Genomic DNA, 19,303 nt, shown 5'->3' on the forward strand with positions numbered 1-19,303 from the left:
ACTTGATTGTAAAAACATTGGAATACATAAAGAAAATTAGGCTTTCCTTTGTGTATACATAAGTATAATTTAGTCTGTATTATTTGTCTCTTCAAATATTGCTCCTGAGAAATTCGTTTTTTTGTCCCCCCAACTGTTAGATGAAATTTACACCCATGGCAATGCGTAATCATTGGTGTTTTACCATCTGTTGACAATATTAATTTATTCCCTTTAATAAAATTATTATTAGATTTTTATGTTCTTCAATGTATCATTTTATAAAAGTGTATACATGTTGTATTTGTGTTGTAATTAATAAAAAATAAAGACAATATTACGTTTAAAAGAGATCTTTATTTACATTTCGATAAAATTGACATACACTGTATTCCACAATTTACACATAAAACTGGCTTTTTAATATGCAAAATGGGTAATTTCATGCAGTATAAGTTACATTATTTGTTTGTGTGGATTTTTCAGGAATCGTTTATGTAACATGTTCACGAAGCAGGCAACTGTTCAACTTTCACTTTATAAAGAAGACAAATGTTTAGTTATCAACACATTTTACCAAACGATATTCCAGGAAAAGTTATAGTCTCCCTGAGACCCTGCAGACAGCTGAACAGAAGACAAACCCTCTTTTGACAGAAAACTGGCCAACTAATTTTTAGCACCATATTCATCCAATGTCCTCCTACTGATCTCTAGCTTGCCTATGAAGAAAAAGCAGTACAGCGTAGATCATAGACCAAAGGTGCTGTAACTGGATATATTACAAAATTACAAAGGTTAAGATAAACTTATTCAAGTTACAAATGTATGACTCGTCATCAGGTGCTTGTGCTTTTCCTATAGCAGTTTTCAAAAGGAAAACATAAATGAGCAAATATAAAACATCTAAACGTAGTTTGTTAATAAAAAACTAAGTTTTCGTGTCTGCAATTATGCCCAGATTCATAGAAATCTAGGCTTTACAATTTTGCATATTTTTTTAGTTGTTTTATGTATAATGTTGTAACTCTGTCAATATGCTGACCATTACAATGTTTCTTTAAAGATTTATTTAAATGTTATTCCACAATGTTGTCTATACCTACATTTCTTGGTACACAGACAATAAAAGTTTGAACCATTATAAATTAAATAAGGCACCGTAATCCCTCGATGCTGCTTAAAATGTCCTTGCTAGCCTGCAGTGGTAAAAAGCGTTAAAGGAATAGTCTACTCATTTTCAATACCAAAACATGTTACTACCCCAACCAAGAACCGCTGACACATCCCTCCACCATCCGTGCGCATGCACGCAAGCGCCGGAGCGCGCTGCGACGCCCCGACAGCACCCAGCCCAGCCCCATTCATTCAATGGCACCATTCAGAGAGAAAGCCAGAAGTGACCAAACACATCAACGCTCCTCCCACCCAAGACGAGCAGCCACACGTGCAAGCTTGGTGGCACAAAACAAAACGTAGCGCCTTTCCAAGCGGACCCAAAAGAGGAACTATATTTTATGGCGCGGCGGTTCTGGCTCCTGCCCTGTTGGCCAAAGGGATAGGCCACCATTTGAGTTGACCCTCGTCTGACTTGCAATCCTTGGGACTCCCTCATCTCACGAGCCATCTGTGTTAGTGTTAGGCCAGGATTTGTTTGCAAGCGCTGGAATAAACTCTCACGAGTTATAGTTCTTTTGGGGCAACTGAAAGTCAGTGCCACTCCAGTCTCTGACTTCATCTCCCTGGAGAAACCATCCGAGGTACCATCAAAGCATCGGCCTATGGCAATCTCCTTTGCAACGCGTGGGTTTTGATCTGTGACGGTGTATATTCCGTAATTGTGTCCTAGGGGATCAACAGGAGCTAACATATTGAAAGAGTGAGACTCGTTGTTTTGAACAACAGGTGGGTGCTTTATGAGATACTCTTGCAGGAGGCTGTTTATGCCTGTCCGACGACAATTGGCTTGTGGAATGATAGAAATGAGTGTCCTGTCAACAGTACCCAGATCAAAAAGCATCCCACTACACTTAAACTCAAGACAAGCCGCAGAGGTGTTCGGATGGTGTAAGTCACGAGTACTGCGAATGTCTCTAATGCCATACAATTGACCTCTGGTCTGAGGGTGAGTGCCACCAAGGTTCCTTGACCTTACCATGATTTCTGTAGCTCCCTGAACTTTAACTTTGATGTAGCAAGCCCTGAACTCCTGTGGGTTTGGCCACCAGGAAAGATAGTCCCCAGTCCATGACGTGAGGTCACTCTCTTCAAAAGGTACCACATTGTACTCATATTTATCTTTTTCAACACGGAAAAATCTAAAGTGGTTGGCATCAAAAGGTGCATTTTCACATTCAATCAAATTCTGGTAGGGATAGATCGGTCCATTCGTTTCATCAAAATTATTAGGGTTTGGTTTGGCTAAGTTAATTCGAAAAGCAGTTTTTTTGAGTGCTAGATCTTCATGATCTGACCGCTGGTAATCCAATTTCCCTAAGTATGGCTGAGACACACCAATAACGTTTGGATTCATTTTTGGTGATGAGGGAGCTGCTTCTAGTTCTTCACCCCCCATTAAAGCTGTGACATAAGCTGTGTATGCATCAGCCCTCTGACCATCGCAAAATGCTGGCAGGCAAGCACCATTTTGTCCTGTTATGACACTGTCAAATCGTCCCCAGGCTCTTGGATTTGATGAGTAGCCAGGCTTGGGCTCCAGGTTTATCAAGCTTATTACCACTCCTTCTAGTTGCTCGCTGGCCAGGAACTTGTCACTCATATATGCCCTCACCTTGACATAACATCTGCGATTTTCAGGTACATCAAGGTTGAACAACCTACGTTCCCTAATTTCCATATTTCCTATCAAGAATGTGCGCTCCTCTCTTTTGCTTCTCCCACTACCAGCAATAGTAGTTTGTTTAGGTTTAAAGCCGCTTTCCTCCTCCCAAATGCCTGTATCAGGATTGAGGGACCAGAGTTTCATAGCATTGATGTGCTCCTGCATTTTGACATGCTCTGTATCAAGGAGTACCTGGACATCGCCGGCACCTAGAATCTCCTGGTTTCCCTCATCTCGGAAATCTACTGAAAACATTCCATATGTCCGAAGAGGAAGCATTTCTCCCTCATCATCTACAAAGTTCAGGTCACCAGGCGTAGCAGCAGCCATGGTGATGTTGCGTGGATCAAGGAATGTGACGCTGGCCTTGACTGTTCCTTCGTACACCTCCCCTGTGTTTTTGTGAAAGGAATTTGGAGGTATGATGAGTTGACCAATGGGCTCCTCTCCATCGATTTCTCCTAGATAAATTGTATTGGATTCTGCAGAGTTGATATCAACAGGTTCCTGCTTTCTCATCACTTTCACATCATGATAGACTGAACCTCCTCTCCTGTCGAAGATGAAAACTTTGATTGTGTCAATAAACTTCTGAGAGGGGTCCACAAAGTTTACCACAAGTCTTTGTGTGTCTGGAGGCACCTGAATTGTGAATCCACCCTGATACCCTGTTGTACCTATCCGTTCTTTCCCTTTGTAAATGTATCCGAAGCGCAAGGGTTCATTATCGTCCGCTGCGACCACCCTGCCTCGCACGAAAATTTTGGGCTCCACACAAGTTTGACACCCACATTCCTTCACAACCTTGATAGGCAGGTTGTACCGGCCACACTTGATCTCTTTAGCCTCCATCTGTTTGACCCCACAGCAAAAGTCAGATCCATCTTTGCAGCGCATGTCAAAGTCCAGTGACCCGGCACATTTGTTGTGTGGACAACGGCCGGCATTGTAAAACTTGGAGTCTGTTCCAGGCTGCCTGCAATCGAATGGTAATTTGATCAGGTGAGTTTCAGGTGTGGCGTTGCATGCTGGCATCTCTTTAGCTGTGAAACATAAAATTTGAGGTTAGAAACCTACATTTTTTTTTAATGCATACAGAACATTTATGGATGTTTACAGCACCTAGTAGAGTATTTCAGTTGTATATACATATTACCGTCTATGTGACAAAATATTGAATCTTGAAAGTTTTTTTCTCTAACCTTGTTAAATCACAGCATATAAAACAGTCAGTTAACTAGTTGATATCTCCAGTTTAATGTAACGGTGCAAAACATATTAAACTCAACATTTGATTTCACTAATCAACTATTCAGTTTCTGGGTGACTGCCACGGCACATTGCTAGTTATGATTAAGACTCATGATCTCATTGTGGAATTAACAGTTCATTGTCTCCATATTACTGACTGCAGTCATTACTGTAATATTACCACTGCACACGGCTCATTTATTTAAAACAACACTGTTTTTCTTTGTAAAATGACACTTATTCGAGAGCGCAGCCGTGTAATTTCATTTTAGGTTGTATAATTTAATTTATGGAAAACTTTCCCACTGTAGCTGTTTTTTAAAAGCAAGAGTGAATATAAAATGCATTTATCAACCTACATTAAGAACCCTGCTGTGACAGGTGCTGGCGTTTCGTTCAGCAAAGTGCACTGCATATGCCACAATGATTAAGAAGCGGAGAAGATCCCGGTCTCACAGACTAAATCTAGTGCTGATTGCTTTAGCACACTTTCTGGCAGAATGTTTCTGACTATCTATATCTCGGGTAACAAGCATCATGGGAATTTACATAATGTGTAGCTGTGTGTGTGTGTGAATACGCATACTTGCCTGAAGATAAAAAACAGGATTTATCGACCAGTTTGGGATTTCACTTTAATAGGAGAACTCTAAACGGATTTGAAAGGATCCATCCATTGTACTGTAACTTGTCAGTCATAGATTGTGTAGAAGTAATTACTACCAACTTAAACATTGTACGCTAAATAAGAAACTATAATATTTCATTAGAGACTTCATTATTTATTGCGTTTTTTCTTCTTTAAAAAAAAAAACTTGCTTAATGACATCCCCTGTTGACTACTAAAATGGTTTTGCACTTACCAAAAACAGTGAGAAGGGCCGAAGTAGACTTGATGCTTCCTGCTAGACTAGTTGCTTTGCAGTGATATTGCCCCGACTGCTCTGGTTTCAGGTCTCTGAGTATTAAATTTTCATCGTACTTGTATAAGGCACGGTCCAATAAAGTTCCATTGTGGTACCTTTAAATAAATCAAAGTAAGATTGTAGGTAACTAAGGCAATAGTAGACTAGATTTAATTGTCATTGCAGGGCTCAACGCTCATTTTTTTTACTTGCCCAGATGGGCCAATGGTTCAGATTTTTACTGGCCCAATCGGGACAGTGACAGTTTTGTCACTTGGCCCGAACATAGTTCAAGCTAGCTATTGTCGAGCCCAAGCAAAGCGCCAATGAAATGCAGTTCGCATCTAAGTGCGTGTTATGAGATATGTGTGTTATGAGATAAAGAAGCAGGTTAATGCAAATGACCATGGATGCAAAGTGTAGAAGGTTCATTATACAGGGATTACATTTGGAGCAAATGTAATGATGAAACAAGAAATATCATTGGTTCTTTACCAGTAATATTTGTCTGGTTTAGGCATTCCAGTTGCTGCACAGCAGAAAAATGCACGTTGTCCCTCGTAGCGTACTTTGCTTTCTGGATGCTTCACAATATATGGTTTCTCTGATGATCGTAAAACAGGAATAAATAATGCAATTGCTTACATCTATTGGTTAAAATGCTAAATATATCTTTGTATCTTTAAAATAATATCACCACTTTCCAATCTTCCTTTAAACTGCTTTTTTAGATCATGGTAAAAAATGCTGCCTTACATTTTAATAGAACAGCACAATCAAATTGGCTTTAAAAGTAATTTCAACTTAATATTTTACATTTTTAATGTTTTTACATTATTATGTCTCCCTGTAGTCAAGAATTTTATCAGTTTAAACTCATTTTTACAATAATTTCTTCATGCTTTAAAACAGTGTGAATGTAACTCTACACCTTTGCCTCATTTAGTATACATGGATCTATGAATATGCAAATTAGTCCCGCCTCCACTTTTTCGCACCACCTCGGACCATAGATATGTAAATAGATGCTACATTCAGCAGTTTCAGCCATATAACTGCTGACTTCGATTTAACAATGCAATGAACTGTGCGTTTGCAGCACTAATCTTTTAGCTTGTTAACACGTTACAGCACTCAACCTGCATGTGTGAACAGCATGTGTGAGCAAACTAAAGCAGCTGTGCTGTGATCGTTTCAATGCCGAGTCTATGGGGCATTAATATATGATGTCTATAACTCGAACATCTGATCCACGCGTTCAACTATGTTAATATAATTGATTTTAACACATGGCATATTAAAAACACCACAACAATAAAAACTTGATCCTCCCCCAATTTTAACTCACCACTGGTCAAAATTTAAAGTAGTCGTTTGACTTGAAATTTAAGGCAGCAAAATATTTGTACATTGCATAAATGTACTTTTTGCTTGAACTTTCCACATTTATGTTCCATCAATACACCTACCGGATGATCGTAAGATGGCCCGTACCCAGAACGAATCACTGCTGTTACTGTAAACAGGGACAGTAGCAGGAGCAAACTTGTCTTTGCTGATAATGACTTTGGTCTGGGGGCTGGAGCACAGTCCAGCAATCGTGACCCGACCTTGGGCATCAGTTTGGCCACGGATGATCTTGGCTTGACCCGCCAAAGCTACTGTGGCAGCAGCCACAGGTACACCCGTGACACTGAAGACCTCCCCGTGTAATGTCTGTCCTTCACAGATACAGTAGCTGCAGTCATTACTGGGACGGCCCTCGGTACAGACGTGCTTGCACGTGACTGTAAAACACAACAGTGCATTTGAACACCGCAAAAATATGTGATTTTTAGAGTTTGTGTCATTTGTCCAACGCAATACCTGGGCATGCACTTTCACACTTCTGGACCTCAGTGTGTCGTCCTGCGCATTGGATTTTGGTTGAAGATCTGTGGCAGGTCCTTCGTCTTGTCCTGCGACCTTTCCCACAGGTCACCGAGCAAGAACCCCAGGAACTCCAGTTGCTCCACACAGCTGTTTATTTAAAAGAATCTTGTAGTGAATGAACACTTATGAGGCATCCGATCTGTGGTTAAATTGTGTCAGGCTGCTAAACAGCATTCTAAAGTGAATTTGCCAATGTTCTTATGATCAAAGACAACAAAGCTTTGGGTTGGACAAGCTAACTGGGCTCCACATGTGTCATGTAAATGACAGTGGGATGCGAATCGTGAGTGGAAATTAAAGCTAATTCTTTTTAGTCAAGTGTTGCTGGGCGATTTAGACACACAACAAATATTTGGACATATCCGATATAAAGAGAACACAATGAACTCACTGCAGTCTAATGCTACAGCTTTATCCAATCCTGCTGAATCCAGCAAACGAAGGCTGAGGAATTCATGGTATTAGTTGTTGCTTACAGGATCGGAAATGTTACATAATTTAGTTTTGTTTTACATGCATTTGACAGTCACTACTATCAAACTCCCTGCATTGCTACATTCAATATACATTTTATCCAGCCTGATCTTATGAGGATTCATACATATTTTACGAGTTGGCTAAACCGTATGGATTCATACACAGTTAATTGTGTAAAAACCACAGACTGTAAAAAATATGGTGTAATGCCTGTGATGTCACCCATAGGTTTGTGAAGAGCTTTTTTTAAGCCAATAGTTGACGAGGCCTGCCGTCGCCTTAGTACTCGCGGTTAACCGAAAATAGGTAAAGAGGCATTTATTTCTGCTGTAAAGTTTAACATGGGGGCCTATGTCAGTCTCTGGGGACCAGTCGATGAATGACAGTTTAAGCTTCCGTGTTGGCTTAACGGCAGAGATCGAAAGGTTGCCCCATGGTAAAAACCTACGATTACGATAAAAAAACAATAACGAAACCCCAACGTCACAGGGGCAAAGGCAAAATGTACAAAAATGTACGAATGTGGTCGTACTAATTTATATGAATTAGCCAACTCGTAAATTACATACGAATTGCCATGAGATAGCATTGGTTTTATCAGTATGCGTGTTTCCTGGGAATCAAACTCATGACTTTTGCACTGTTAATGTTTGGACTCGCACATATACCTTGGCATGGTGGTGTCGAACACTCCCTCCTCTCTACTTGATGCCCCACACAAATGGGTGAAAGCAGCAACGGAAGAGGCTGGGTGCTCATGCATTTCCTCTGCCGAACTTGGATACCAACATCATTACAAGCAGTGGCAGAGCAAGGCGCCCACTCGCTCCAGTCGGTCCAGTAAGAGTGAACTTAAGCGACAAAAAGCAACAGTCATATGTTTAAATGCCTATGTCTCCATACGGAATACACTTCTTTGCTTTGATGGATTGTGTCTTGACTAATTGTACCTGGTGGACACTGGAATCGCACGTGGTAGTTGGAGCAACTGCGGCCATATGGCTGCTCCTTATTGATGCACCAGAAACCTTTCTCCAGGCTGGAATGTACCACCTCTCCTGTATCCGCAGCAGCGACCCAGTCGGTGGTACGGGCCTCCATGGCTACGGGTCGCTCGCAGATTCTTTCCCGGTAATAGAAGCGAATGGCTTCTAACCTCTCATAGTCGCCATTTCCTCCTGGATGGTCAATGTTGAACCAGGACGTCCACTCGGTCACGCCTGCAATGCTCAGAACAAAGACAACAGTAAGATATTATACAAGATAGATCTGCTGTTGACACAATAATGTGCGCTTGAGGAAATTTCGTCTGCAATTTGCTAGTTTTACTTCAGACAAGATCAGAGCAGCATTAATATAATACAATCCATCTTTCACCAAAGGACTTATTGCTTCGTGTCACGATCTCCTGTAGGAAATTTGAACCGAATGAACCAGGCAGAAATCTCTGTCTGAATTTTCTCAGTACAGACTTGTTCACTTGTTCAAATGAAGAGCATGTGTAAACTCATTTATGCTTCGAACAGTGAGTGTTCGCTTTAGCAGAAAGTGGCAAAATGCTTACATCATGGCTCGCATTTAATGAAGACAGATTACAGCAGAAATCCAGATTATTTCGTTACTTACATCACATTTCAAGAACTTTTTTTGTAGCATCCAAAATATCCAAATCGTGGTTTGGATCGAGCTGAACACCCGCAAATGAGTTGATTGCATAAAGAGAGCATGTTAACTACCTGTGGTCTGCGGTTCTAAGAGGCTGTTGTACGCCAGCTTTCTGTTCCTGTCCGTTTGGTTTAACCTCCGAAGATGTGAGCTTTCCCAGATAGGCCCTGTGGGAAAGGAGCATTCATTACATTGCACTCGACACAAAAGGTGCTACCAAATGAACAATGGCTGCAAAAAGGATAAACGAATTCTACCTGAGGGGCTAATAAAATTTACATTTGTTGGAAAATAGTTGATTTTTTACAATCCAATATAATTTGTAATGTAAAAGATCAAAACCTATTCTTTGCACGGCCCTTAGACTGCAGACATGTCTGTGAATGTGATCGGAAAATCTCGCTCGGCTGTGCAGTAACTGGAATGTGTGCAAAAGACATTCAATATTAAAGCGCTGCCCCAAGGGTGTCTGACTTTATTATGTGTGTGTTTTCGGTATTGGTGCCACCAGAGTCCAAGAAGAACTACTTTTATCAGCTAAGACGGACACAGTTGGATAATTCCTGAAGCTTAAGTAGTAGAGCATGAGGTTACCAACACCAATGCCATCTCATGGCAATTCGTACTTATTTTGCGAGGTGGCTAATTAGTATTAATTTGTATAACCATATTCATACATTTTTGTACGATTTGCCTTGACCCCTGTGACGTTGGGGTTAGGGGTGGGGTTTCATTATTGATTTTATTTTAATCATCTGTTTTCGTGCAATTAACTTTGTACGATTTCATACGAAATAGCATCTCATAAAATTTTTTCTCGTGAGATCAGGCTGTTTAAACCCCAGAGAAACAAACATAAGGTTGTATTTGTTAACATTAGTAAATGCATTAGCTACAATGAGAAATATAGTTATCTGCATGTATTAATCTTTGACAATGTTAGTCTACAGTCCCTCCAGAAAAACACGATTATGCGATTGCACGATTCAACGCATAATCAGCCAAAGTCTGCATATTTATGCGGGGCCACATTTTTTTCAAATATGCCACACTTTCGCAGCATAAGTAGCAGATTTCCGTTCGCAAATATGCAATATTGCATGATTTCATAATCCCTGCATTTTCGTAGCAAAAATCACATATTTTAAGCAGAAAGTTAAAAAAAATTAGCATTTACTTCATACAAGCGCAACCATGTCCCCTGTTGCCATGGGAACGTTATGAAGTGATGTGGTTATGTGACGTGAAGTCATTGAAAAACTTCCCTCAATTTTTGCAAGTTCCCGCAATTTTTGCAAGTTCCCGCAATTTCATCGCATAAAATTGCATAAATATCTTACCCAGTCTCACGAGGTTTCGTGATATAGTCATGTAAAATTATAATTTTTTTTTGAAATTATGATGAATTTCCGCGTTTTTCCATGATCGTATAACAATTCCCGTTTTAGTGTGATTATAACGTATTGGTTACCAACTACTTTTTCCTATTTTTAAACCATTGTCGCTTTGGTTAAGGGTTAGAGTTGGTGCTTGCATTAGAATATCACTTTATATATTGGTTTATACTATTTTTTCCGATTTATTTTTTTATATGTCGCCTGGCATTAGGGTTAGAGTTGGGTTTGGGTAGGGATGTCATTTTATTTAAATATAACCCTAAACCGAAGCGACAATGGTAAGAAAAAAGGACAAAACAGTTGAGCAACCAATACGTGACAATGAGATGTAAACAGAAATTTGTGATAATATCCCGAAAAAATAAACAAAAAATTACCTGACTACACAACGAAATCTCGTGAGACTGGGCACATCAAGGATTTTTGCCCGCAACAATCACAAAAAAATTGTTTTTCTGGAAGGACTGGTTAGTTAATACAAATACAATTTTTCATATTAGTTCATTATGCATTAAATAATATTATGCATGTATTAGTAAATGCTGAAAATAACATTATTATTAGTATTGCTGTTTAACTAATATAAACAAATACAACCTTATTGTAACATGTAACGAACGTGCATCGCAAAAAGTAAAAAGTTAATTACTGCAATTGGTAACATGTTTAAGTGAAAAATATAAGTTGGAAAAATTTTTATTTTTAGGTTACCAATTAAATAAATTTTTAAGTTCAATTTTTCACTTTTTAAAGTAAGCTACTTTGAATAAACCTGTTCGTCTGATGTCATCAGAACATTGCTGAACATCTGGAAAGCACCATTGTCTAATCGTAAGTGATACACACATCACAATGGCCTGATCCTCCACATTCATAACCAAGCTGGAGACACTTACCAACCAAAGCCCCAGAGAAGAAAAAAGAGGAACAAACACATGTTGTTTCATGCTTTCTAGATGAGACATTATCAGAAGATCTCACTTTCAGAAGAAAGACAAAGAACCTTATAATACTGTGTGCTGATCTCTCCTTTGTGCCTGCAGTGAATCCCTGAAATACTTTCCGTAGCGGCTTACAAATCGACACATTTCTCAGACTGTGCTGTGATAAGAAGATCTGGTCACTGAATGAGGTATTCATTCACCACGTTTTTGCCAGGGGTAGTATGTCTGGTCTCGTTGCCAAGCCTAACATCTCAAAGTAAAAACGGGACCGTGTCTTGACAGTGGATGGTTATTGGCATTATTCCGAGTACACACACTGAAGCTCTTATCTGTGGCCGTGTCAATCACTGGAGAAGCTATGTAGAAGATACACCAAGCTGTTACTGATTATATCCTTGAATTAAACATAGCGCATTGGTTTCCATTGCGAAAGCATAGTTCACAAAAATTGCTATCATTTCATTTATACACCTGAGCTCAATGGGGTCACTTTTTTGACAACCTTCAATGTCAAAAGAGCCATTTTGGCCCGGGTCTGACCAGAAAAAAAAACCCTAAGTTAAAGATAACATGATGGCATATAAGTTTTATATCCATATGCTATTTATAAAAGACAAATTTTTATGAACTTTAGAAAAAAAAAAAACACTGGCACGTGTAATGTTACTTTCAAACAAAATGCACATTGCCGGTTTGTTCGAGTTCTTCCCTTTTTGTGGAAAATTAAAGAAACCGCAGCCCACTAAAAATTATAAAACATAGCTGCTGCTTATAAGAAAGAGCAAACATAAAAATCGTCCAGTTTATATTTAATTATGACTTAAGTTCATTTCATTGTGCGGTCGTCATGTTTTTTCTCAGTCATGTAAAGCAATCAACCGAGCCTGAACATAAAACACAGCTACATCAGTATAGGGTTCAATATACAAATATGTATATCATGCAAAATAATAGCGTATTAAATAGATCTCTCACCTGATTAATATGATTTCGCATTTTTTGATTGACAAAATATTAAAACACTTTTAATGTAAACACTTTTTTTAATCAATTCGATCTTGAAAATAAAATGGTATTTCAAAGAAAAAAATACTGTAGAATAAAAAATAGCATTTATTTGATTTTTTTAGCTTCAGGGAGTGAGCCACTGCAGAGGCATGAAATAGCCACATGCGGGGGCAGGTTGTAGACCTCTGGATTAGGAATATCAAAGATTGATTTCAATCGTTGACATGACCTTACTCAGTCATTATATTAAAGATATCAAGGTTATATTTTCACTGAATGTTCTTTACATTATGTAAGATGAGCTTATGTAGAAAACTGTAAATCACTCAAATTACTTTAGCTTGGTTTTTACACACTGGGTCATATATTTGGTTTTGGTTGAATTAATAGTTTTTTTTTTGATAATTGCTAAAACATATAAATGTGTGCAATGTATTGTGAAATGTTATATATTTTGCATCTTATAGATGGGAGATTTATACTTAAAGAACATTACCTTATGCAATGATCTTTACATTTTTCAAATAGTTGTATCTCGCCCAAATATGGTCCTATCCTAATTTATTAAGCATATTTATTAATGCTGGGTTATTTACAACCCATGCACTGGGTCAAAAAGGGACGTCATTTTACCTGTGCTGGGTTGATTTAACTTAAAATGCTGTTTTTTGGGGGGTCAAATAAAAAAAACATTATTAAAATTTAATTCAACGGCCAGGTTCTTCTTCCCTTTTTTACACAATGCCGGCATTAACCCAGCATTAAAGGAAAACACCACTGTTGTTTAATATTTTACTATGTTATTACCTAAACTTAGACGAATTAATACATACCCATCTTTTTTCAATGCGTGCACCTAATGTTCAGCGCGTCGTGAATGTGTTGGCATGGAGCTTGGCCCCATTCGTTCCTTGGGATCCAAGCCGGGATGAATTTAGAAGGCACCAAACACTTCCATGTTTTCCCTATTTAAAGACTGTTACATGAGTAGTTACGCGAGTAAGTATGGTGGCACAAAATAAAACTATATTGTATGGCGGAAGAGCACTTAGTTTGCAGCACTTTGACCTCGGGCGCAGTAATATTATCGGAAGTTTGAGCGAGAGGGGGAGTAGTCAGGAGTGATGATATTACTGCGCCCGAGGTCAAAGTGCTCTTCCGTCATACAATATAGTTCTCATTATTATCCGCTTAAAAAAATCACCACGTTTTATTTTGTGCCACCATACTTACTCGTGTAACTACTCATGTAACAGTCTTTAAAAAGGGCAAACATGGAAGTGTTTGGTGGCTTCTAAATTCATCCCTGTTTGGATCCTAAGGAATGAATGGGGCTAGGCTAAATGCTAACACATACACAACACGCTGTACAAAGATTAAGTGCACGCATTGAAAAAAGATAGGGATGCATCAATTCATGTAAGATGAGGCAAGAACATGGTAAAATATTGAAAAACTGTGGTGTTTTCCTTTAATAAATAAGCTTTCCGTTGATGTATGGTTTGTTGGGATAGGACAATATTTGGCGGAGACACAACTATTTGAAAATCTGGAATCCGAGGGTGCAAAAAAATCTAAAGATTGAGAAAATCGCCTTTAAAGTTGTCCAAATAATGTCCTTAGCAACTGCATCCACTCACAAAAATAAAAGTTTTGGTAGGAAATGTACAAAATATCTCTTCATGGAACATAATCTTTACATAATATCCTAATGATTTTTGGCATACAAGAAAAATCGATAATTATGACCCCATACATTGTATTATTGGCTATTGCTACAAATATACTTATGACTGGTTTTGTGGTCCAGGGTCAGAAATAAAAGCAACAATGTTCGTGTATTTGTATAGGGAATTCAGTATTTAAATAGTTAAACAGTATTTGGACACCTACAGGTGGCAACGGCAAATTAGTCCGACTCTATTCTGAGACCGAAGAACTGCAGTGCCTGACCTCAGTGAAACCTTGTAATAATAAAAAAGTTATTGGGATCAGGTGTGTAAAAATGATTTGCTCTGCAGTGGAAACAATTAGTTAACAGTATACCTAAAAATATACAAGCACCTAAGAATTAGAAGCACATCATTGAACTCCCAACATAAACTGACCCGCTGCCCTCCCATAACAAACGGCGCATGACGGGTTTATTTTGAACCTCGGTTGAGAAAGTGAATGATTACATGTACCTATCTTTGTGCCAGGAGCTTTATCCCACAGTATAAAGTTCAGTATAATCACTCTCATAACACGTCTAGCGGCACCTCATAAAGCTTACTGCCCGATATCCAACAGTCATACCCAGACAATTAATCCATTCACGCAAGCCTGTGCCGTTTTATTAAGACGTTTCCTTTTTAAACGTCCACTTCTCCCCAAGCCAGAAGCGAACCAAAATACATTTTAATAAAACCTCAACGTCAAAGTTGAGCACGTAGTCTAAACACAGCGAACCGTGTATCCTACGCAGGCGACGTGGATGCGGATGTCATTCCCGCTTGCTTACGTCTTAATAACGTCTAAACAGAAATCATAAAAAGGCCCCAAAAATGGAAATATTACCACATTGCCAAGCTTCATCTGTCATTGGTAATATCCTTTATGCAAATCGGCAGGTCTTTAAAGTCTCTTCCAATAATAAAAACGTCAGTGTGTAAACATTTCGGCACATCATGCAATTCCTTTTATAAAAATAAAAAAAATCACAGTACCGTCGCTCACTTACATGCGTTATACCGCAAACATCTCTAATAGGGCGATGCACCATACAAGTAGGTATTTGTTCGAAATCAAAGGCATTTTATTTGAAAAAAGGCAATGTGCCCGGGCAGTGGTTTTGGAAGGGCATACCACATCCCATCATGCTTTAATGAATGCAAATGAGCGATCCAAACTGGTTTTGTGTATGCGTGTGTTTATCCTTCATCGGCAAACATGTGGTAGTAGTTTAGGGCATCTGGCGCACGTCCTGACCGAGGTGTGTTTGAACAGAAGACTCGGATGGTAATGTCTGTCTGACTGGGTTGAAAAGAAGATTAAGGGCTGTTTGTCTGAAGTGTTATTCTAACCTAAACTATTTTATTGTCGCAACCAATGAAACCTCAGCACGCTTTAAATGTTTTCAAGCTGTTAATCACTATTAGATATCAATAAGCTACTTTGGACATGCAAACAGTGGCGCTTGTAAAATGCGAAGGAAATTAAAATCTTGCATATTGACTTTGATGTTAAAACCGAAGGAAAGAGAGATCAAAGCGACCGAGATCAACATGCTTCAAAAACGAAGCATCTGGTGAATAAATCGTCTGAATGGTTGATAGATTAGAAAGCGGTAATATTTACTTTGGAGCGGTAAAAATGGCCGGGTGAAACTGGCACGGATACACCGGCTTGCAGCTCATTACCGGATGACTGAGAGGCATCTGGTTATTTCAAACCAGATACTTAACCCTACAGCTTTAAAGCCTCAACATCATGTACGATTTTCCATGCCACGGGTGCCACGCGGCGGCAGCTGTCTGCTCGTGTCGGGAAACAGGTAATAAATTCCGATTCGTCGTAGAGGTGGACCGGAGACGAGGGAGAGTGGGTCTAAAGGAGTTGCGACTGACAGTCGGAAAATAATAAATTCCTCCACCGTCGTCGCTGCTTTCCAGAAAAGAGGTTAAGGGGGTGCCGGATTCAGAAGCTGAATTAGTTTACACAAACCATAGCGAAGTATGATGCTTTCAATTCTACAAATTATATAATAGTCAACTGTAAACGCTTAACGTCTCCTTTCCACGTTTATAAATACATCATAAGAGGTTGTCATGCTTGTTTGGAATCATAATATGATCCAGTGCCATTTTTTAAATGTTTTCCTTGAAAGTATTTCATTAAAAAAAAAAAAATTTATGAACACCAATGGTAAAAGCCTTCCTCTCCATCTGTATCAAATCTTATGATGTATTTACAGTATTAGACAATACAAGCAGTCACGCAAATTATTATGTAAGCAAGATTAAGATAAAGTAAAACATTCACCAGCCTCGAAAGCTGACAGATGGATCTGAGCTGTTTAATAAACATCATTAAGATTTAAAAAGGCATTTTACGTTACCTTCTGCGAGAGACAATACGAAGAGAGTAGACAGGACCGATGTCACCGCTGTGATGTCCCACATACTGTCGGTAACAAAAAAATAAATAAATAGAGAAAGGAGATAAAAGAAAGAAAATCACCAGCATCAATTTGTTTCCCCTGTCCTTCAAATCAAGTCTGATGGAGTTCGGTGAAGCACCCAGAGTTTTAAAAGACAGGATGGAGTAAAGAGGGGTCCAGTCCGGCCCCTTTCTGCTCACTATTGGCCGGTGCATTAACATCTGTGTCCTTATATCATTCCAGCAGACAAAGAACACACAGATGTAGGAGAAAGGTGAACGTTGCATCAGAAAACTGTTTTGTTTTTAATCACTTCATCTACGCACGATACATCGCATAACAATTGGCCGGCATCCGACTTGCTGTCAATTTGATTGTCATTAACAATACTTCCAATTATTTCATTATTCAACTTAGTTTGGGTGTTCAGCCCCGCTGCTGGAAGGCCACGGTCCTACAAAGCGTATAATCAAACACATCAGAACAAGCTCCAGGGTAGCTCGAACCGTACAAGCAGGTGTTTTTATTTAAAGTTAAAGCTGAACCGTACGGCCCTCCGGGAGCAGATTGGACACCGTGCGTTTCCGGATGGCTCCTCCACTTGCAATATGACTCAACAGACCATGAGATGACACAACCTGATGCACCTGCTCATAAAAATAAACAACCCACACAAGGTGTTTATGTTTTCATAGAAATAAGCTGTCAGTGACTCACAATAACTAAGCAACGTTGTTTGAAGGTAAAACGTGTTGTTTGACTTTTCATCAATAGCAGATTGTCGAGTATTTGTTTGTTAGATGGTTTTATTGGACGCACGCGTGACGTCGCTGTTATGCACCTGAACCGACGTGAACTTCCGGTAGGGTGACCATACGGCATACGTTTTTCGAGAAGCATCGTTTTTCAGGATTTCGGATGCGTCGTCTGGAAGTCATATTTTTCACATACGTCATCGAGATTTGAAAAACATAAAAAACAAATAATCATTGTAGTTTCATTCTTATCTTGAAATGTAACTTATTTTGAAATAGAACCTGAAACAATAAACCTCATTGAGGTATGCGCTATGTATTTATTTATCGGCTAAACTGATCGGTCAAACAAATACTTTGTTGAAGATAAAATGTTTTGGTTTGCTAAAGAAAAGGGGAGATGACGAGCATGGATTACACACATGTATTTTTGTTTTGTTTTCAGTAGAAATATCTAAAAATTCCTAAATCAAGATGTGTTTTCTTGATGAGCAAAATGACCTAATAAGTTTTAGACAACCAATATACAATTTAAGTGAATTTGTACTTTACCAGCAGCCATATCACCCTGTAGCCCAAGACAGCTTGCCCACTGAAGCTACGTAGGATTGAGCCTGGTCAGTACTTGGATGGGAGACCTCCTGTGAAAACCAGGTTACTGCTGGATCCCAGGATGTTATTTGAAAAAGAGTAGCGGTGTGCACCGGCATCCTGGCCAAACTTGCACATTGGCCTACTAATCATCCCCTCATATACTAATTAGCTATATCACTCTGTCTTCTCTCCACTATTAAGCTGGTGTGTGGTGGGCATTCTGGCACAATATGGCTGCCGTTGCATCATCCAGGTGGATGCTGCACATTGGTGGTGGTTGAGGAGAATCCCCCTTTCATACACTCAAAAAAATGAACTTTCGCCTTTGTCAGTTTTACTTAATCCTTTCATATTGTGATTACTTAAAAAAAATTATTTAACAACGTGAACTTAATTTAATTGAGTTTATTCAACAAAAAGGTGTGTCTTGTTCAGCCAAGATAACAGTGTTGTGTAAAATTAACAGATTAATAAAACCAATACAGACTGGCATCTCATTGGCTAATGATGTTGCAGTGTATTATGGGTAATTGTTGTTGTTCTGCCACCCTCTTGCAGAAGTGTAGCACCATTAGATAGGTACCTGTGGCCAACTATGAGTGAATTAACTTGTAAAATATTATTAGAACAAAAACAAACAAATTAATTGTTTGAAATGTAAAATTTCATTTCAAATATATTTGTGATGTACTTGATAAGTTATAATTAAGAGGCTTATATGATTAGTTGTATTAAGCAGCTTCACTATGATTGATTGATTGATTCAGTGTTAAGGAGTTATTAGATAAAAGGGGTGGAGTTTATAAAATGGCATTATTCCAATTTTTGTCATCATTAATTAATTTTTTATGTACAATCAACTCAACTGTTGTTTGTTAGGTTTACTTAATCTTCTTTTGTTAAATGAACCTAATTATTGTTCGTTGAGTTTACTTAACAAATTATGTGGAACCTGTTGACAAAATATTTTTAAGTAAATCCAACATTTCATTTTTTGAGTGTATGTAAAGCGCTTTGAGGTCTGCAGAAAAAGTGCTATAAAAATGTAACAAATTATAAATAAAAATAAGCAAAAATATCTGCCAATGGGGTGAGCAAAAAAAATCTAGTTTTTTCATTCTTAATTCAACTATAATTTTCTCAAACCATTGGCAGATATTTTGCTTGCTTTAACCACAAATTCACTTAAATTTTATGGGGGGGGTTTTTGCCTAAAAACTACACTGTAAAAAAATCCGTAGAAATTATAATGTTATTGCAGCTGGGTTGCTGGTAATTTACCGTAGATTTAAATTTATGTTATTTGCTGGCAAGGGTTTGTTCAAGGTTGGATAGATTTTAAATATTGACAGGTCTTTCTCTTTACAGAATAAAACTATACAATAAAAGCCTCATGCAAAGCATTCTGGGAAC

At 38.6% G+C, this 19,303-nt stretch overlaps 2 protein-coding genes across 2 annotated transcripts in view; one reads left to right on the plus strand and one right to left on the minus strand.

The window, feature by feature from the left end:
- LOC129452734 (Rieske domain-containing protein) overlaps window positions 1-19,303 on the plus strand; it is a 60,882-nt gene that overhangs the window by 8,662 nt on the left and 32,917 nt on the right. The gene's annotated exons all lie outside the window — the stretch shown is intronic.
- Window positions 1,361-17,694, minus strand: cilp2 (cartilage intermediate layer protein 2). The gene is made up of 9 exons (XM_073862330.1): window positions 16,500-17,694; window positions 9,123-9,218; window positions 8,337-8,606; window positions 8,055-8,237; window positions 6,844-6,996; window positions 6,447-6,764; window positions 5,473-5,581; window positions 4,936-5,093; window positions 1,361-3,864 (listed from the first exon to the last, which is right to left on the minus strand). The coding sequence occupies exons 1-9, from the start codon at window positions 16,561-16,563 to the stop codon at window positions 1,361-1,363; spliced, it is 3,855 nt and encodes a 1,284-aa protein (XP_073718431.1). The 5' UTR covers window positions 16,564-17,694.

Source organism: Misgurnus anguillicaudatus, chromosome 23, assembly GCF_027580225.2.
Source record: "Misgurnus anguillicaudatus chromosome 23, ASM2758022v2, whole genome shotgun sequence".
NCBI classification, from domain to species: Eukaryota; Metazoa; Chordata; class Actinopteri; order Cypriniformes; family Cobitidae; genus Misgurnus; species Misgurnus anguillicaudatus.

Bases quoted from the DNA above. Each gene is read 5' to 3' on its own strand.
- cilp2 (XM_073862330.1), bottom strand. From the start codon at position 16,563: ATGTGGGACATCACAGCGGTGACATCGGTCCTGTCTACTCTCTTCGTA. The intron at 5,582-6,446 runs GTAGGTGTATTG...TACGATCATCAG, and splicing joins GGCCATCTTACGATCATCCG to AGAAACCATATATTGTGAAG. The intron at 3,865-4,935 runs GTAAGTGCAAAA...TATGTTTCACAG, and splicing joins GGCCCTTCTCACTGTTTTTG to CTAAAGAGATGCCAGCATGC.